Source organism: Oryx dammah, unplaced genomic scaffold (genome assembly GCF_014754425.2).
Source record: "Oryx dammah isolate SB20612 unplaced genomic scaffold, SCBI_Odam_1.1 HiC_scaffold_25, whole genome shotgun sequence".
NCBI classification, from domain to species: domain Eukaryota; kingdom Metazoa; phylum Chordata; class Mammalia; order Artiodactyla; family Bovidae; genus Oryx; species Oryx dammah.
In genome coordinates this window covers 3445153-3467366 of record NW_024070209.1, presented here as the reverse complement: position 1 = coordinate 3467366, position 22214 = coordinate 3445153, and the positions used below count along the sequence as shown (strand labels likewise).

General features: G+C 40.4%; 1 protein-coding gene across 1 annotated transcript in view; it reads right to left on the bottom strand.

Annotated features, from left to right (window-relative positions):
• Window positions 1–22214, bottom strand: part of VWA3B (von Willebrand factor A domain containing 3B) — a 184538-nt gene that overhangs the window by 93556 nt on the left and 68768 nt on the right. The window contains 4 exon segments of the mRNA XM_040267618.1: window positions 4709–4840; window positions 5910–6048; window positions 11290–11444; window positions 21357–21535. Of these exon segments, the coding sequence (XP_040123552.1) occupies window positions 4709–4840; window positions 5910–6048; window positions 11290–11444; window positions 21357–21535 (605 nt within the window).

Genomic DNA, 22214 nt, shown 5'->3' with positions numbered 1-22214 from the left:
CCCAAATGGCAGGGAGCAACTCAGCCCCCAAGGCACAACTACTATGCCAGTGTGCTCCCCAGCCCAGGCATCACAGCTAGAGTCTGTGTACTGCAACCAAAGATCTTGATGCAATGAAGATTGCATTCATGCATGCACTCATGATGCAATGAAGATCCTGTGTGCTGCAATAAGACCTGACACAGCCCAACAAATAAAAATAAATAAATTTAAAAATAAACAAAAAATGCAATAGGAATATGAAGAAATCTTTCAAAGAGTTCAAAGTGCAGTTGTCTCTATATATCAACAGGGATTGGTCCAGGACCCTTTCTCCTACAGATACCAAAATCTGCAGATGCTCAAGTCTGTTAAATAAAATGACAGTGTTTGCATATAACTAATACACATCCTCCCATCTACTTTAAATCTTCTCTAGATTACATATAATATCTAATACAGTTTAAATGTTATGTAAATGGTTGCCAGTATGCAGCAAATTCGAGCTTTGCTTTTTTAAAACACTTTCCAACATAAATCACAACAGGATCCTCTATGACCCACCTCCCAGAATATTGGAAATAAAAGCAAAAATAAACAAATGGGACCTAATTAAAATTAAAAGCTTCTACACAACAAAGGAAACTATAAGCAAGATGAAAAGACAGCCTTCAGAATGGGAGAAAATAACAGCAAATGAAGCAACTGACAAAGAATTAATCTCAAAAATATATAAGCAACTCCTGGAGCTCAATTCCAGAAAAATAAACAACTCAATCAAAAAATGGGCCAAAGAACTAAACAGACGTTTCTCCAAAGAAGACATACAGATAGCTAACAAACACATGAAAAGATGCTTAACATCACTCATTATCAGAGAAATGCAAATCAAAACCACAATGAGGTACCATTTCATGCGATCCAAAAGTCTACAAGCAATAAATGCTGGAGAGGGTGTGGAGAAAAGGGAACCCTCTTACACTGTTGGTGGGAATGACAACTAGTACAGCCACTATGGAGAACAGTGTGGAGATTCCTTAAAAAACTGGAAATAGAACTGCCTTATGACCCAGCAATCCCACTGCTGGGCATACACACTGAGGAAACCAGAATTGAAGGAGACATGTGTACCCCAATGTTCATCGCAGCACTGTTTATAATAGCCAGGACATGGAAGCAACCTAGATGTCCAACAGCAGATGAATGGATAAGAAAGCTGTGGTACATATACACAAAGGAGTATTACTCAGCCATTAAAAAGAATACATTTGAATCAGTTCTAATGAGGTGGATGAAACTGGAGCCTATTAGTAGGCCAGAAAGAAAAACACCAATACAGTATACTAATGCTTATATATGGAATTTAGAAAGATGGTAAGGATAACCCTGTATGCGAGACAGCAAAAGAGACACAGATGTATAGAACAGTCTTTTGGACCCTGTGGGAGAGGGCCAGGGTGGGATGATTTGGGAGAATGGCATTGAAACATGTATATCATATGTGAAAGAATTGCCAGTCCAGGTTCGTTGCATGATACAGGGTGCTCGGGGCTGGTGCACTGGGATGACCCAGAGGGATGGGATGGGGAGGGAGGTAGGAGGGGGTTCAGGATGGGGAACACATGTACACCCATGGCTGATTCATGTCAATGTATGGCAAAACCAATACAATATTGTAAAGTAATTAGCCTCCAATTAAAATAAATAAATTTATATTTTTTAAAAAAAGAAACTTTCTGGAATTAAAAAAAAAAATCCATCTGGGGTTGGTTGAATCCATGAATGAGGAACCTATAGATACAGACATGAATATAGAGCAATAGAAATTATCTAAACTTAAATGCAAAGAGGAAAAAGAACAAAACAGAAAAGAGCATCAGAGAGATGTGGAGCAAATGGTCTGGTATATGCTTAATTGGAAACAAAGCAGAAAAGGGAAAAAGAGGGTAGAAGAAATATTTGAAAAAACAATGGTTGAGAATTTCCCCAAAACAATGACAGATGGACCCAAGAAGGTCAGATAACATCAGGTAGAATAAATAAATGACCTAACACTCTGCCAGTGTGGTAGCTAAGAAAGCCAGGTAGTGAGCTGGGACTTTCATCCCCACCAACTGTAACATGTCCTCCCTGCGCAATGATGTCCATTCCCACTTAGCAGTGAAAAGGTATTCCTCCCCATCAGGTTTCAACAGAGTTCCAATGGGGAACCTGAATTTCAACCTGCACCCAGAAGTATGAGGCAGGGCCCACCTACTATACCCCTGATAGAACAGTGTCAGACAATGCCAATAAACTAAACTAAATAGGAGGTTAGAATAATATCCAGAGTCTCATAAACATAAGACAAAAACATCTAGGATTCAATTGATAAACATTCCTTCATACCAAGAACCAGGAAGCTCTCAATCTGAAATGAAAAAGATGATAGCAACAGCAAGAAGACAGAGATGTTAGAATTATTTGATAAAGATTTTAGAGCAGCTGTGAAAAAAACGCTTCAACTAGAAATGACCAATGATCTTAAATGAAAACTAAAAACCATCAGCAAAGAAATAGAAAGTCTCATGAAAACAATAAAAGACATGAAGGAGAACCAAATGGAACGTTTAGAACTTAAAAATACAATAACTGAAATTTTATAAATTCTGACCTATGGCAGCTGACCACAGCTCAGTGATATCAGCACACAGCACATTCAGAACACCTGGGTAGTGTCCTGAACTGACTTGGTTGATTTCTGGACCATATGAGTCCAAAGACTAATAGAGGAATCTGGTGTTCTTGAAAATGAATTTTACACATTCAGCAAGCAAGCAAAGGTACTTCAGTGAAGGTTTTTGAAGAGAACAGAATCACAGTGTAAAAAATGATCTGACGTATTTTTAGCCATTTAGATGAGACTGATTCTATTCATTAGCGATTTTTATATAGAGGAAACTGCTAATGTTTTTATCCAGTGAGAGTACATATATAACATCTTGTTATCACAAACTCTAAATTAGCAGGCTCTGAATTAAGATATTTCCCATTACCTAGAGTTATAAAAGAAGTATCAATGGATAATCCTGGATGTTTAACAAGCTGAGAATGAATTTAATACTCTTTTCCAGTATATGGTGGCCAGTTAGGACAAAATGTTACAGACATTATTCTTTATAGAACATATTTCCTCCTCCTGTTATTTATTTATTTAAATTACTTATTTTTGTTGTGGTGCATGGCCTGTGGCATCTTAGTTCCCTAACCAGGGATCCAATCTAGGCTCTTGGCAGTGAAAGCACAGAGTCCTAACCATGGGACCACCAGGAAAATGCCCCCCTCTCATTTTAAAAAGAAAAGCTTTTAATTTATTCATTTACTTATTTTAGGCGGCCCTGTTGCTGTACATGGGCTTTCTCTAGTTGTGGAGAGTGGGGGCTCTCTCTTGGCTGTGGTGCGCAGGCCTCTTGTAGCAGTGGCTTCTCTTGCTGTGCATCATGGACTCTAGAGCGTGGGTTTAGTAGTCGTGGCACAAGGGCTGAGTTGTCCCACAGCATGTGGGATCTTCCTGGATCAGGGATTGAACCATGTCCCTTTGGCAGGTGGATTCTTCAGCACTGAACCACCAGGGAAGTCCCCTTCCTCTCATTAAAGGAAAGAATCCCAAAGGAACTCCAGAACATTCCAATGATAGTGCAAACCCTGCTCTTTAATACTCAGGGAGCTCCACTAATGGCCATGTATAAGCTTCCTGTCAAATCTGGAACTCTAATTCAGGCAATGAATCATTTTAAAGTTATTTATGATTCATATTTGACTTTTTAAGAACAGTGCTTGGTCTCAATTTTAGTATATTTTAAATATGTAGAATGCTATGTGATTCTAAAAAAAGAACTTTTAAAATGAAGGTAAGTTCAAGACAACAGAAAACTTGAGGAAAGGGAAATTCTTCCCAGTAGTGTGTGTAGCTATAAAGTTCTTCAAGTAAAATAGACCCCTGAAAAAGGGATTTTACCTTTTCATTACACCCTGCTGCCCTATCTCTGTCCTGGCTTTCAGCCCTAACCACTCACACTATACCGTGTATTTCCACAAGTTCATTACTTTGGAACAAAATCCACTGTATAGAATGGACTTTTGGACTCTGAGGGAGAGGGAGAGGGTGGGATGATTTGGGAGAATGGCATTGAAACATGTATACTATCATGTAAGAAACGAAGTGCCAGTCTATGTTCGATACAGGATACAGGATGCTTGGGGCTGGTGCATGGGGATGACCCAGAGAGATGATATGAGGTGGGAGGTGGGAGGGGGATTCAGGATTGGGAGCTCGTATATACCCGTGGTGGATTCATGTCAATGTATGGCAAAACCAATACAGTATTGTAAAGTAAAATAAAGTAAAAATAAAATTAAAACAAACAAACAAAAAATAAAATAAAAAGCTGTAATATATCATTTGAAACAAGCATGAAGTCTCAGAAGAAACAAATATGAATGTTTAAGTAAAAAAAATATATTTTGAAATTTGTTTTCATAAATAGGCTGAGACTTGAGCTGAGGGCAGTGTTGTCAATAGAAGCTTATCTAAATGTTAGATATGGACTAAAAAGATTGGATTAACATGACCTTTGTAAGTAAAACAAATGTCTATGTGAAGCCATGGCCATCCTTGGAATTCAAAGCAGTTTCTTAAGCATTTCTATCCTGATCTCTGTTCTTCTCCCAGACCCAGCCTCCTTCTTACCTTAATGTCTCTAATCCAGGCCTGGGCCCCTTTCAGATTATCCTCATTGATTTCAACAAGTTTTTCCTGCCAAGCACTGGCTTGAGCATCAAACTGCACAAAATTGAATTTCTTTTTATGTTTCAACTGTTCCTGTAAGGGATAATTATTATTTAGCAATAAAAATCATTTAAGTGTGAGAAGGGATTAGGACAGGTCATTGTTTGATATATTTTAATCACTATGATTTCTTTTTTCAGTTGTAGAAGCTAAAAATTACATTCAATAGAAAAAAAATCTTATCTAGTACAAGAGGCATTTAAATAAAATTTACATATAGTTTGGACATTAAACTTTTACAAGTGTATATATGTATGAACATATATCAGATATATGTATAAGTTTATATACATATATAAATATTACATTATTTTTCTTTAATACTGACATTAATGGTATACTGAATATGCACACTAAATGCAACATGCTTAAAGAAAAAAGAAATCCAAAATAGTGTCATCACTTTTTGGCAAGGCTATTATTACAGTTGCAGATTTGTTCACTTGCCTTCCATCAGCCCATATTTCTCCAGTAGAAGTTCACCAAATTAAAAATTGTGTTTTGTATTTGTCAAACACTCCCTGTAATTGTTTTCTATGGTGCACACCCACTTGAATACCACCAACTCATGACAATACTCTGACACCCATTTATAGGTGTAGAAACTAGGGGGTAGGGAGTGTTAGTAATCTGCTTCAGGTTGCACAACTCAGAGATGGCACAGGTGGAATAAGGACCAGACACTCCTGACCAACAGCCTGCCCTCCCCCCACACATCAGTTCTGGAGCCAGTACATGTAGCATCCCTAACACTCATTGGAAATTTAAAATAAACATGCCCAGCTGAAGAGTATCTGGAAAATAATGAAGGCATGGGCACGCCACAGATTTCAGGATAGAGCAGACCTAGGACGATGGACATAGAAATTCACTTAGCAGCCTGTACGTTACAGGAAGGACCCACTGACCCAAGGATCTACTTGCGAAGAACGGATGACTCTCACTGGCAAAAAGGATCCTTTTTCTGAAGTGGCTTTCCTGTGGATTTCTAAGTACAAAGCTGGCCTGAGCATCTCTCATAACCACGGCAGGTCATGACTGGTGGAGAGGCACTCATGATGCACAGGTGCCCAGGTGCCTGATCCCTACAGCACCATCTCACCTGTATGAGCTGGATGACCTTGTTCTTCACCAGGTCCAGTTTCCCTGTCATTGAGTGAGACGTGTCGATGAGGATGTAGACACAATCACTAGGCACTTTTCCAAAGAGGCCTCGACTCCCATCCTGTAACCATTTAATCCTGGGCAGGAAATAGTTGAAAGTGAATGGTTAGAGCCTGTGGCACTGAGAGCATCTTCCTAAAAACTTTATGATACATCTACAGAGGAAAATCAATAGGACAGAAAAATAAATCCAATACTGGGCTCCAAAGCCAAAAGTAAATTACTTCCTGTCATCTGATATTTTGAGGCCTTTAGCTATGACTTCACTCCATTTATTCTTCTAACCCTGCTGACTGCAGTCAAGCTAGTAATGCCAGCACATTCCTGAAACTTCAATGAAGCTTATGGATAGACTCAAGCAACCCCAGATCCCAACAATAATCAAGTGCCACTTGTTGTATAAGCAGGACTGCTTCTGTGGTCCAAGCTCAGGGTCCCATCACAGATGTAAATGGTTCAGGAAGTTCATGGTGCAGGCAAAGTCTGGAAGAGAGGGCAGGGCAGATATAAAAATACTTGAAATTGAGTTCAGAGTTCAGCAAGCCCCAACAACTAGACTTTATAGGGCAAAACACTGAAGGGAGTGCTGCAAAAGAGAGAAAGCAGGTTGGGGAGTGATGGAAAGAGAGACAGAAAAGGACAGAATGTGCTCCAGAGGTCTGCAGGAGGATTCTCTAGAGATTTTGGCTAAGTTGTGATCAGGGCATACATGTAAAAAAATTACTGAAGTCAGAGAATAAATCACCCAAAAAGGAATAGCTGGGCCAATCCCTCAGAGCTTACACAGGCCTGGGAATAGCTCATCTTCCAAGCAGTCAGAGTTGAAAGGCCTCCATAATGTATGTGGCATCAAGTAGAGTCCTCACAAGGGTATTGCTTTAGTAATAGGACCAAATGAATCCTGGACTAAAATGCCTCCTTGTTAGCACTATGCTAACATAACTTAAAAGCAAGTCCCAGAGTAACTTAACTGCACTCCAAGTAACTTATCTGCATCACATAAAACACATTTTGAGAGATGATATGGCGAGGGAGGTGGGAGGGGGGGTTCAGGGTTGGGAACTCATGTACACCTGTGGTGGATTCATGTCAATGTATGGCAAAACTAATACAGTATTATAAAGTAAAAAAACAATAAATAAATAAATAAAAATATAACAAAATCCAGTTACCAATAATGTTACATTCAAAATGTCTAGCATTCAGTAGAAAATTATCAGGCACATAGAGAAGCAGGAAAATATGATTCATAATCAGGAGAAAAACAGATCAACAGAAACAGACCTCAAAATGACACAGATGATAGAATTCTCTAAAAAGGATGCTACACAGCTATTATAAACATAACTCATATGTTCAAGAAGATAAAGTAGGAATAGAATGAGGAGAGGAATGGAAGACATAAAAAAAAATCCTCTGAGGAAAAATATACTGTATGCTATTAATAGTAAAGTAGACACTAGCAGAAGAAAAGATTAGGGAACTTTAAAAAAGACATAGCAATAGTAAACAGTTAAAAATAAAATACAGGGAGAAAAAGGTTTAAAAAATATAACAGAGGATAAGACACCCATGGAACAATATCAAGGAGTCTAATATATGTGTAATTAGAAACTAAAGAGGAGGGAAAGGGGATAGAAAAATATTTGGAGAAATACGACCAAACATTTCCAATTTTGATGAAAATACACCTACAGATCCAAGAAGCTCAAAGAACCCAAATAGACAGGAAAAAAAAAAGATACCAAGACACATCATAATATAATGGCTGAAATCTAGTAATAAAGAAAAAAATCTTTAAAGGAGCCAGAGACAACATAAGAATAATAGGTGATTCCTCATCATAAATTATGCAAGTCAAAAGAGAATGGAGAAAAAATTTTAAGGTACTGAGAAATGAAACTGTAAAACTAGAATTCTATACTTAGCAAAAATATCTTCCAAAAATAAAAGTAAATTCAGGAGTTTCTCAGACTAAAATAGCTGAGTAATTCATCACCAACCGATGTGTGCTGGATCTACACAAAAAGAGTAAAGAGCAACGTGCATGTCAAATACGTGAATAAGTATAAAATACTTTTATTCTCATTTTGAGTCTATTTACAAGATAATATATTATAACATATTTTGGGCTTATAGCATAAGTAGAAGTTAAGTGTAGAACAACAATAAAAAATACCGAAAGGGAATGGAAGTTGGAAGACTTTCATGATGTACATGAAGCAATACATTATTATTTTCAGGTAGACTGTGATAAGTTGGGGCTTCCCGGGGGCTCAGGGGTGAAGAATCTGCCTGCAGTGCAGGAGCTGCAGGAGACAGGGCTTCCATCCTTGGGTCGGGAAGATCCCCCGGAGGAAGGCATGGCAACCCTCTCCAGTATTCTAGCCTGGAGAATCCACGGACAGAGGAGCTTGGTGGGCTATAGTCCACAGGATCACAAAGAGTCGGACATGACTGAAGCAACTTAGCATGCATGCACATGTGATAAGTTAAAGACTTATATTGTAAATGCTAAAGTAGTCACATCACAACAAACCAAAACAAAGAGGTAGTTAATAAGTCAATAGTGGAGATAAAATGGAATCATAAAAAAATCTTCCAACAAAAGAAAGCAGAAAAAGTTAAAAAGGGAACAAAGAACATGTGGGAGAAACAGGAAACAAATAGCAAGATTTTAAGTTTAAATCCAACCGAATCAATGATCACATTAAATGCAAATGATCTTAACACTCTAACGAAAAGTCAGAGATGGTCAAATTGGATTAAAAATAATACCTCTATATATTCTACCAATGAAAGGCCTAGTTCAATATACAATACATATAGGTAAATGAAAAAGGGTGGAAAAAAGATAAATCCTACAGAAAATAATCAAAAGAAAGCCAGAGTAGCTATACTGATTTTAGACAAAGCAAATTTCACAACAAAGAATTTACCAAAGATAAAAAGGGACATTTCATAATAATAAGGGAGCTGATTCATCAGGAGGACATATGACCACAAGTGTTCATGTACTGGCTAATTGAGCTTCAAAATATATGAAGAAAAAAACTGATAGAACAGAAAGAATTAGACAAACACAAAATTATACTTGGAGATTCCAGCACTCTTCTCTCAATAATGTATAGAACAGTTAAGCAGAAAATCAGTAAGAATATGGAAGATTTGAATAATACTATCAACAAACTTGAGCTGAGATAAAGTACACTCCATCCAAAGAAAGTTTTTTCTTCATATTCTGGGCCACAAAACAGATCTCAATATAAGAACTGAAATAAAACAGTATTTCTCCATCCACAGTGAAATTAAAAGCTATCAGAAAAATCCACAAATAATTGGGACATGAACAACACATTCCTAAATAACCCTTCGGTCGAAGAAGAAATGAAAGGGGAATTAGAAAATGTTTTGAGATGAATGAAATGAAATACAACATATTGAAATCTGTGACAGATAGCTGAAGCAGTACTCAGGAAAATTTATAAAATTAAATGCTTATATTAGAAAGAAAGGTCAAAAGCAGTGATCTAAGCATCTATCTCTAAAAACTTAAACCCAAAGTAAAGAGAAAGGAGGAAATAATAAAGATTAAGAGTAGAAATCAATGGCATAGAAAGGAGGAACCCTACAGAGGGAAAAAAAAAAATGAGACCAAAACCCAGTTCTTTGAGAAGACTGACAGGATGGATAATTTCTAGTCAGGCTTATTGGAAAACAAAAATGACATAAGTGACCAATGTCAGCTTTATGTGTATTTAAAGAAATTGAAGGCACAGTTTTAAAAATCCTTCCCGTGGTGACTTCTCTGATGTTCCCATGGCTAAGACTCTGCACTCCCAATGCAGGAGACCCAGGTTTGACCCCTGGTCAGAGACCTAGATCCCGTATGCTGCAAATAGAGAGTTTGCATGCCACAACTAAAGATCCTGCATCCTACAATTAAAAGTTCCTGCATGCTGAAACAAACATTGAAGATCCTGCATGCCACAGTTAAGACTACAACTAAATAGATAAGAGTAAAACATTAAAAAATAATAAAAAATCAAAAATCTTCTCAGAAATAAAAACTCCAGGCCCAGATGGCTTCAATGGTGAATTCTGTGAACATTTAATGGAGAGATGATACAAATTCTCTATGAAGTCTTCCAAAAAATAAAAGGGGAGAGAAAACTTCCCAACCATTGATACTTGGTGGGAAGAGGACAAACAGACTCCAGAGCTGCCAGCTGGAGTATCGTCAAAGCAGCATCCTTTTCCCCAGATCTGAAATCCAAACTACTCTCCTCATGGAGTCAACTCCAAATCTTAAGCACAGCAGACTCCAGACACAAGGATTACTTTTTCTTTGTAATCATCACCAGCTGGGTTTTGAGAAACTGAGGCTATGCAGAGCATACATGGGGTAGACAGCTGTTTGCAGCTTGTGACTTTATAACAGAAAACATGGAAAGAGTGAAGAAGCTCGCACAACAAGCTACTGCAGGCTGGGGACTAGACTAAACTTATTAGATTTAGTGTCTAGTCTAATCCAAAGAACACACTTGTAAATGGCATTATTATTCCCACTTTATAAATGAGAAAGCTGATACACACAGACACTAACTTGCCCAGGGTCGTGGCAGATGGCAGACTGGGATTAGAATCCAGCTCCATCTGACTTTAGGGACTATGTACCTAAGTGCTAAGTACCCATGTACTAAGAAGACATGGTCTTCTTAGTCTAGAACTGTCCGCTGGCATTGGGGAGGTGAAAGCATAAAGGTGGGTCACCCCATGGAGCTGATGTTGAGGTCACAGCACTAGTACACGAGACTATGAGCATTACCAGATTTTAAGAACTAGCAGTGCTGAGAGGGAGGGTCACATGAAATTATTTTTAGCTGATTCCTAAAATGTACATATATATATTATTTCATTGTATTCAAATGTTTCACAGCAGTGCTTTGAAATATAATATTCAAGAGTACAGAGGAGGGGTGTTATACAGTCTTGTATTCACCTGAGGTCCACAACAAAATGCAAGACAAAGCAGAAGCATTCCTTTGCTTCCTACAGTGATGTATAAGCAACATGATAACTACATTTTTGCTGCTTTTCAGCATCTACACTGGCACCAAGGCAGCTCAGAATCTGCATCCTAACATCCCCTTTGGTTATGAACAACCAGGCCAACAGCAAATTGACAGATGGCAGCCCTAACTTAACAATACTTACTGGCCATTTCTCTTGCTTGAACTTTAATTTATCAAGCACTCAAGCAAATTTGAATTTCAAAGGAGGCTGGACCACTTGTACCCTCATGCAAGTACACCAACCTCCTCTGGATCTGGGCCAGGACTGCGTAAACTCTTTCACTGAACCACGTGTACTTCTCCTTGGTAATGCAGACGTGGACCAAGCTCCCATCCTTCCAGGGAGCGTGGACAAATCTGCCGCAGTATTTCGCATGGACTGTCTTCCTGTTGGTCTCCTGAGGAAAGACAGGACAGAAGCCACTCAGAAACAACTAATGGAAAGCCCCCAGAAGGCACCTCCGCCTCTGCCTTATTTAGACAGCTGCTAGCCCTCACTCCCACTGCAAGATCATTCAATAGTTGGTTCAAGCATACACGTACCACAGCCTGCTCCATACAGAGCCCTATGCTGGATGTCATGAATGACAGTCAGAAAGACATGGGAAATCTCATCTGTGCCCCAACGAATCTAATGTTTCCAGCAAGGAGACACCAAACACACACAGTGACTCATACCCACATAGAAAGTAGCAAGGTAGAGTACCAGGCACCCAGTACCTGGTCCTGGGTTGAGACAGTAATGACTGGACAAGTTCTGGCAAAGAAGAAAGAGTTCACAGTGGACTGGAGGGTCAAGGAGATCCACAGGAGGTGGACTTGAGACACTCCAAGTGTCTTTCCATTGTTACTCCCAGCTCCAAAGGAAGAAAAGCACCCAAGAACCCCATTCCACATCTAGCACCCACTCCTGGACATACAGAACGGGTCTAAGCACAAAAGCTTCCCACAGAGAGCTTTCAGAAGGTCTGTTTCTGTCACTCATCCAACCAGCTTATAAATGCATTAAGCACCACTCCACCAGGCCCTCTTCTAGGCACCAGGACAATCCATAAATGAAGACCAAAATTCCTACCTCTATGGAGCTCACATGACCAGGAAAAGAGCCAGATGATAAAGCAATAATCATCTAGCAGATTAGAGGATGACAAATGCTATAGAGAAAAAAAAGGCAAGGAAGGAGAGCAGAGAACGCCAAGGGACCGGGGAAGGGCGGGGGCAAGTTGAAACCTAGAAGGGAAAGCCTCAAAGAGAAGGTGAAATATGAGTGACACGTGAGGGAACAAAGCATGTGCCCATTTGAGGGTCTAGGGGCAATCTTAGGACACAGCCAGGACAAAAGCCCTGAGGTAAGCGTTTGCCAAGCAAGTCTGTAGACTTTGAGGAAGGGCAGTGTAGCTGAAATATAGCGAGTGAAGGAAAGCAAGATGAAGCTAGAGGAGCAGGAGGAGGAGGAGGGCCAGAAAGCAGATGCTGTAAAGCCTGCTCACTGATGGAAATGACCCTGGCTTGTCCTCTGAGTGAAAAAATGAAGCATCCAAAGGCCTTAAATTCTTAGTGACAAAAAAATTTTAAATTGAGATAAAATTGACATTTAACATTATAATAATTTTAGTGTACAACATAGTGATTTGATATATGGATCTACTGTGAAATGATCAAGAGAGAATTTAGGAGTCAGGGAGGAATGGAGGGGGCTCAGAGAAGGGAGGCAGAATCCAGGGGTCCAGGGATGACTGATGGGAGCAGGGTGGAAGCGGTGATGGGATCAGTGCTGATGCTCCCAAGGCAGGTGAGAAGGGGACTCGTGTCTCCACTGCAGTGCAAAGAAGGGACGAGGAACGCGTTGTCCCTCTCAGTCTGATCATGTGCTCCCTACTCTGAACCCCGTCACGAGGCAGTTCTCAACTGTGCTTCATACATTTCCAAATGGAAACACACGAGACCAAAAGTTATGTGAAAACAGGTGTCCAGCACCAGAATGTCCAAATGGGGAAAGCCCAGTGTTGAGAGCCCAGCAGATCTGAATTCAAACTCGGCCTCCACCTGCCACGAGATCTCAGGTAAAGTTGTCTAACCTCTCAGAGGCCCTGGGACTTCATTTTCACATCTGTGATACGAGAGCACAAATATTTACCTTGTATATAAAGCAGGTAGGTATTTCATAAATGCTCCTTTCTGACCCACAATGTTTGTGATGAAGAAAACATGGAAGGCAACATCTAGCGGGCATCTCCTAAAGTGCCAGGCACAGTGCTCAGATATGTGATTTTCAAATTTAGACTTTACACCAACCCATGTTACAGATGTGGAGAGAATCAATCAGGTTAAATTATCTGTTCCACAGCTCATATTTAGTAACTGGTAGAAACAGCATTTACACCCAGGTCTTCTCATTCAAACCCGGAATGCAGTTAGAACCTTACATGGAACAACCGACTGGTTCAAAATTGGTAAAGGAGTATGACAAGGCTGTATATTGTCATCTTGTTTATTTAACTTCCATGAAGAGTACATCATGCAAAATACTAAACTAGATGAACCGCAAGTTGGAATCACGATGGCCAGGAGAAATATCAACAATCTCAGATATGCAAATGATGCCACTCTAATGGCAGAAAGTGAGGAGGAACTAAAGAACCTCTTATGAAGGTGAGAGAGGAGAGTGAAGAAGCTGGTTTAAAACTCAACATTCAAAAAACAAAAATCATGGCATCCGGTCCCATCACTTCATGGCAAATAGATGGGGAAACAGTGGAAACCGTGACAGACCTTATTTTCCTGGACTCCAAAATCACTGCAGATGGTGACTGCAGCCATGAAATTTAAAAGACTCCTGGGAGGGGGGTTCAGGATGGGGAACACAAGTACACCCGTGGTGGATTCATGTCAATGTATGGCAAAACCAATACAATATTGTAAGTAATTAGCCTCCAATTAAAATAAATAAATTTATATTAAAAAAAATAAAAGACTCCTTGGAAGAAAATCTAGGACCAACACAGACAGCATATTAAAAAGCAAAGATATCACTTTGCCAACAAAGGTCCACAGAGTCAAAGCCATGGTTTTTCCAGCAGTCATGTATGGATGTGAGAGTTGGACCATAAAGAAGGCTGACTGCTGAAGAATTGATGCCCTCAAATTGTGGTGCTGGAGAAGACCCTTGAGAGTCCCTTGGACAGCAAGAGAGATCAAAGCAGTCAATCCTAAAGGAAATCACTGGAAGGCCTGAGGTTAAAGTTGAAGTTCCAGTACTTTGGCTACCTGATGTGAAAAGCAGACTCATTGGAAAAGACGCTGATGCTGGGAAAGACGGAAGACAAAAGAAGAGGTTGGCAGAGGATGAGATAGTTAGATTGCATCATCAACTCAATAGACATAAATCTGAGCAAACTCTGGGAGACAGTGAAGGACAAGGAAGCCTGGCATGCTGCAGTCCATGGGGTTGCAAAGAGCTGGATATGGCTTAGCAACTGAACAACAACAGAAGGAGCATTTACACTCAGGTCTTCTCATTCAAACCGGGTATACTTTCCACCCTACCACATTGCCTGGTACATAGTGAAGGCTCAATAAATATTTGTTAGAGGAATAAATGATGAGACTAGACTGAGTTTCTGAACATCAGGGCTGGGTTTGTGCTCAAGCAGCATAAGTAGCCATGAATGCAATGTAACTTCATGGGCGCCCCAAAATATTAAGTTGTTAAACTTTGCTGGCAATTCCCTATTAGAAAAGTACTTTTGTTTTCTCCCCTCACCTGCTCATCATCTTAGAAATGCTTCATAGCAAGGCCTTTTTAGTCATTTATTTCTCAGTGTCTTGATTTCCTGGTTCTCTACCTACAAAGCAGTTTTTACAGTTAAAAGTTTATGGGGTTCTGCCCAGTGGGAGTCTAGGGTAACTCTAAATAATCAGTCTCAGTTTTAGATATAAATCCAGTTTTAGATATGTAGCCCCAAATACTACTAAAAGCAAAATTGTCCCTTTCCCATCAGTATTGGTGACAAAGGATAGTTATATTGCATTTTACAGCTATACTGTATTTTATAGCTATACTGTAAAAGCTATTCTCAACTTTTACTATATTAGAACTCGCTAGCATCAGAAATTTGAGGCAAAATTCCCCATTTATAAAGCCAAATTCTTCAAACCATCCTTGTAAAATTTCACTTAAATTTGTCAAGAAAGAAAAGGAGAAATTCAGAATTAGAGAAGACCTATGTATACCACACTGTAGGGAGCTTGCAGTAAGCTATGTTCAAATTGACAGGAATCCACATTTTTCAATATTCAGGGCCTAATTATTTTAAAGATGAAAATGTGATTAAGTATGATTTCCTGAACTAATAGTGTTACTGAATAATGTCTACAGAATCAGAAAACTGTGCTGGGGGAGGAAACCCACAAATGAGATTTCCCTGCAATGTAGCAATTACTCTGGATCCCAACATGTAAGTCAGGAAACGAGTCTTACATCAATTCTGTATTTTTTATAATTCAATTTTAGTATTTTCCTCTTGCAGTTCATTCTAAACACACAGCAGTAAGAAGGCAAAAACACAACATCATGTGGCTAACATGGCCCAAAAGAAAAACAGTGCTTCTTTGGGAGGAAATGTGGAATCCAGGGGCCTAAGAAGGAGTGTGAAAGGGACTGGACTTTTGCCTCAGTAGGACTGAGAGACACTGCAGTGATGATCCTGACACTGAATCATAGTCTCAGAGGATACATAAAGGGACATGACATTTCCTTTCCTAGGAGTCTCTGCTAGGCTGCCATGACTGGCATGGCTGCTCCATGGCTTGCATTTTAGCTCTCATTTCAGTGTCTTCCTGGGTTGGGAAGATCCTCTGGAGAAGGGATAGGCCACCCACTCCAGTATTCTTGGGCTTCCCTTGTGGCTCAGCTGGTAAAGAATTCGCCTGCAATGTGGGAGACCTGGGTTTGATCCCTGGGTTGGGAAGATCCCCTGGAGAAGGGAAAGGCTACCCACTCCAGTGTTATGGCCTGGAGAATTCCTTAGACTATACAGTCCACGGGGTTGCAAAGAGTCAGACATGACTTTCACTCACTCAGTGTGGACCTGGATTTTAACCACCTTCTAAAAGAGATTTCCATCAGTTTTACAAATTTACAATAATCATTTTATCCTGATGTTTCTGTTTCATACGGAGACCTTTTTAGTCTTTCCATAATTCTAAACATTGGATAGCCTTCTTGGTCCTGTTCTACACACTAGTGTTTCTCAAAGTGTGACCCATGGACTGGCAGCTTCAGTATCACCTGGCAATTAATATAAAGGCAGATTCTTGGGCCTGGCCTCAAACCCAGTGACTCATGCATGCTAAGGGTTAGAAGCCACTTACACATATACAATGGAATATTACTCAGCCATTCAGTTCAGTTCAGTTCAGTCGCTCAGTCGTGTCCGACTCTTTGTGACCCCATGAATCGCAGCACACCAGGCCTCCCTGTCCATCACCATCTCCTGGAGTTCACTCAGACTCACGTCCATCGAGTCAGTGATGCCATCCAGCCATCTCATCCTGGGTCGTCCCCTTCTCCTCCTGCCCCTAATCTCTCCCAGCATCAGAGTCTTTTCCAATGAGTCAACTCTTCTCATGAGGTGGCCAAACTACTGGAGCTTCAGCATTAGCATCATTCCTTCCAAAGAAATCCCAGGGCTGATCTCCTTCAGAATGGACTGGTTGCATCTCCTTGCAGTCCAAGGGACTCTCAAGAGTCTTCTCCAACACCACAGTTCAAACGCATCAATTCTTCGGGGCTCAGCCTTCTTCACAGTCCAACTCTCACATCCATACATGACCACAGGAAAAACCATAGCCTTGACTAGGCGGACCTTAGTCGGCAAAGTCATGTCTCTGCTTTTGAATATGCTATCTAGGTTGGTCATAACTTTTCTTCCAAGGAGTAAGCGTCTTTTAATTTCATGGCTGCAGTCAGCATCTGCAGTGATTTTGGAGCCCCCAAAAATAAAGTCTGACACTGTTTCTACTGTTTCCCCATCTATTTCCATGAAGTGATGGGACCAGATGCCATGATCTTAGTTTTCTGAATGTTGAGCTTTAAGCCAACTTTTTCACTCTCCTCTTTCACTTTCATCAAGAGGCTTTTTAGTTCCTCTTCACTTTCTGCCATAAGGGTGGTGTCATCTGCATATCTGAGGTGATTGATATTTCTCCCAGCAATCTTGATTCCAGCTTGTGTTTCTTCCAGCCCAGCGTTTCTCATGATGTACTCTGCATAGCAGTTAAATAAGCAGGGTGACAATATACAGCCTTGACGTACTCCTTTTCCTATTTGGAACCAGTCTGTTGTTCCATGTCCAGTTCTAACTGTTGCTTCCTGACCTGCATACAGATTTCTCAAGAGGCAGGTTCCATCTGTTTCAGAATTTTCCAGTTTATTGTGATCCACACAGTCAAAGGCTTTGGCATAGTCAACAAAGCAGAAAGAGATGTTTTTCTGGAACTCTCTTGCTTTTTCCATGATCCAGTGGATGTTGGCAATTTGATCTCTGGTTCTTCTGCCTTTTCTAAAACCAGCTTGAACATCAGGGAGTTCACGGTTCACGTATTGCTGAAGTCTGGCTTGGAGAATTTTGAGCATTACTTTACTAGCATGTGAGATGAGTGCAATTGTGTGGTAGTTTGAGCATTCTTTGGCATTGCCTTTCTTTGGAATTGGAATGAAAACTGACCTTTTCCAGTCCTGTGGCCACTGCTGAGTTTTCCAAACTTGCTGGCATATTCAGTGCAGCACTTTCACAGCATCATCTTTCAGGACTTGAAACAGCTCAACTGGAATGCCATCACTTCCACTAGCTTTGTTCATAGTGATGCTTTCTAAGGCCCACTTGACTTCACATTCCAGGATGTCTGGCTCTAGATTAGTGATCACATCATCATGATTATCTGGGTCGTGAAGATCTTTTTTGTACAGTTTTTCCGTGTATTCTTGCCACCTCTTCTTAATATCTTCTGCTTCTGTTAGGTCCAGACCATTTCTGTTCTTTATCAAGCCCATCTTTGCATGAAATGTTCCCTTGGTATCTCTGATTTTCTTGAAGAGATCTCTAGTCTTTTCCATTCTGTTGTTATCCTCTATTTCTTTGCATTGATCACTGAAGAAGGCTTTCTTATCTCTTCTTGCTATTCTTTGGAACTCTGCATTCAGATGCTTATATCTTTTCTTTTCTCCTTTGCTTTTTGCCTCTCTTCTTTTCACAGCTATTTGTAAAGCCTCCTCAGACAGCCATTTTGCTTTTTTGCATTTCTTTTCCATGGGGATGGTCTTGATCCCTGTCTCCGGTACAATGTCACAAACCTCATTCCATAGTTCATCAGGCACTCTATCTATCGGATCTAGGCCCTTAAATCTATTTCTCACTTCCACTGTATAATCATAAGGGATTTGATTTAGGTCATACCTGAATGGTCTAGCGGTTTTCCCTACTTTCTTCAATTTAAATCTGAATTTAGCAATAAGGAGTCCATGATCTGAGCCACAGTCAGCTCCTGGTCTTGTTTTTGTTGACTGTATAGAGCTTCTCCATCTTTGGCTGCAAAGAATGTAATCAATCTGATTTTGGTGTTGACCATCTGGTGATGTTCATGTGTAGAGTCTTCTCTTGTGTTGTTGGAAGAGGGTGTTTGCTATGACCAGTGCATTTTCTTGGCAAAACTCTATTAGTCTTTGCCCTGCTTCATTCCGTATTCCAAGGCCAAATTTGCCTCTTACTCCAGGTGTTTCTTGACTTCCTACTTTTGCATTCCAGTCCCCTAGAATGAAAAGAACATCTTTTTTGGGTGTTGGTTCTAAAAGATCTTGTAGGTCTTCATAGAATCATTCCACTTCAGTTTCTTCAGCATTACTGGTTGGGGCATAGACTTGGATAACTGTGATATTGAATGGTTTGCCTTGGAAATGAACAGAGATCATTCTGTCATTTTTGAAATTGCATCCAAGTACTGCATTTCAGACTCTTTTGTTGACCGTGATGGCTACTCCATTTCTTCTGAGGGATTCCTGCCCACAGTAGTAGATGTAATGGTCATCTGAGTTAAATTCACCCATTCCAGTCCATTTTAGTTCGCTGATTTCTAGACTGTCGATGTTCACCCTTGCCATCTCTTGTTTGACCACTTCCAATTTGCCTTGATTCATGGACCTGACATTCCAGGTTCCTATGCAATATTGCTCTTTACAGCATTGGACCTTGCTTCTATCACCAGTCACATCCACAACTGGGTACTGTTTTTGCTTTGGCTCCATCCCTTCATTCCTTCTGGAGTTATTTCTCCAGTGAACTCCAGTAGCATATTGGGTACCTAATGACCTGGGGAGTTCCTCTTTTGGTATCCTATCATTTTGCCTTTTCCTACTGTTCATGGGGTTCTCAAGGCAAGAATACTGAAGTGGCTTGCCATTCCCTTCTTGACAGAATGTGGTCCACTCAGCCATTAAAAAGAATGAAATAATGCCATTCGCAGCAACATGGATAAACCTAGAAACTGTCATACTGAGTGAAATGAGATAGAAAAAGATAAATATCATATGACATCACTTAATATGTGGAATCTACAAATAAATGATACAAACGAATGTATTTACAAAATAGAAATAGACTCAGGGACTTCGAGAACAGAACTTATGCTTAAGGATGGTGGTGAGGGGAAGAATGGAGAGAAGGGATAATTAGGGAATTTGGGATCATCATGTACACACTGCTGTATTTGAAATGGATAGCCAACAAGGACTTCCTGTATACCACAGGGAGCTCTGCTCAATATATGGCAGTCTGGATGGGAGGGGAGTCTGGAGGAGAATGGATACATGTATATGTACGGCTGAGTCACTTTGCTCTTCACCTGAAATGATCACAACATTGTTCATCAGTTATATTCCAATATAAAATAAAAAGCTTAAAAAATAAAATAAAGGTTAGGTGCCACTACTACAGATCATTATCCTTCCACTACCAGCCAGAGTTGGGCACCTGGAAAAGCTACATTCCTTTCAGAACCATTGTCACAATGGAACTGCAGCTTTCAGAAATTTACAGTATAGACCCTTCCCATGCTATAACCCCTTAGCGAAAATAATTTCATATTTATTGAAAATCCACTAAATGCTGGCTGGTAGTCACTTGCCAACATTCATTGGAGCATGGAGAAAGCAAGAGAATGCCAGTAAAACATGTACTTCTGCTTCATTGACTACACTAAAGCCTTTGACTGTGTGGATCACAACACCACGGTGGAAAGGAGATGGGAATACAATACCACCTTACATACTTCCTGAGAAACCTGTATGAGGATCAAAAAGCAACAGCTGGAACCACACATAGAACAACTGACTGGTTCAAGATTGCAAAAGAAGTATGTCAAGGCTGTATATCATCACCCTGCTTATTTAACTTACATGCAGAGTACACCATGTGAAATGCTGGGCTGGATGAATCACAAGCTGGAATCAAGACTGCTGGGAGAAATATCAACAACCTCAGACATCAGATGATATCATTCTAATGGCAGAAAGCAAAGAGGAACTAAAGAGCCTCTCAATGAGGGTGAAAGAGAGTGAAAAAGATGGCTTGAAAGTCAGAATTCAAAAAACTAAGATCATGGCATCCAGTCACATCACTCTGTGGCAAACAGAAGAGGAAAAATTGGAAGCAGTGACAGATTTTACTTTCTTGCTGTCCAAAATCACTGCAGACAGTGACTGAAGCCAGATGCTGCTCCTTAGAAGGAAACCTATGACAAACCTAGACAGTGTATTAAAAAGCAGAGATATCACTGACTCAATGCACATGAATTTGAGCAATCTCCAAGAGACAGTGGAGGACAGAGGAGCCTGGCATGCTACAGTTCATGGGGTCTCAAAGAGTCGGACACAACTTAGTGATTGAACAACAATAAGTCACTTGAATAATGTATCTTCAAGATGGTGACAATACAAGAGGACCATAGAAATGCCTGCTTTGGGGAATATTCACCAGCAGTTTCTCTCTTCCACTCAATATGGGGAAACAAAGGGTTTGTTTTTTGACACAATGCCTAGATTTCTACAACTCCTGGTTTACATATAATTATTATCTAATTCACTTATATCTAGAAGCCATTCTCAGACTTGATCTCCAACCCACAAGTATCATTCAGAGAAGTGTAAGGCAGAGAACAGGAGTATCCTTCACAGACAGTCCTGCCTTGGTCCTACCCTGGGTCCAACCCTGGTCCCCAATCAGGACAGCCCTAACCTAGGGGTTCGCTTCACTTACCGCACTGGTCTGCACCGACTCATTCCCTGGTTTGGATTTTATATCAACAACTCCATCAGCGTGGCGGAAGGAGCAGTCAGCAATGACATCGTAAAACGACAGCTTCTGGGCTTTCAAACCATATTTCTGAAGCCACTTCTCTGAGTCCCAGGTGTCCTCTGGATTTGACTCATGTGCTCCTAATTGCAGTTGTGGAATCACAGTTCATCAGCCATTTATATTACACAAGACTTTCATAAGTCATCCTCAACTCAGTATTTTTCCCAAGCTGAAACATATTCCTTGTTAGCTCACATTTGTTGCAGAAGGCACACTTTCCAAAAGCAGGACTAGCAGAGAACTAGTTCAAAAGACTAGAAGGCAGGAATCTGCTACTTTTCATTTCACTTCCTCCATTACCTAAGTTGCCTGGACCCATGCATGGGCAGAGGTGGCTGACAGACAAGGCAAGGTATCAGCAGAGCATTAGACTTGGGGTCAGAAGCTCTGGGTTCAAGTCCTGGCTCCATTACTTACTAGCTTGGGAAAGTTGCTCAAACTTGGGTGAGTCACCCCACTTAAACTCTCTGGGCTTCAGTAGAATTCTTCACCTGCAGATAGCATCTGCTTGGCCTTTCTAAGCAGGTTGAGGTTATTCAATATGAAAAGTTACGTGAAAGTGTGTTGTAATGAAGGAGGAGGAGAAGGAGGGGCAGGAGCTCCCCTGTTAACATGGTAGATTTATCCCTGACTTAGAGCCTGGCTCTCAACTCTACAGGCTCAGGAACCTCCTGTCAGCTCAGATGCCTGAAGCTGTGTCTATGACTCACCTTAGGCTCATAGGATCAAGTCTAGCAAGAAGGTCAACTGCCCGAATAT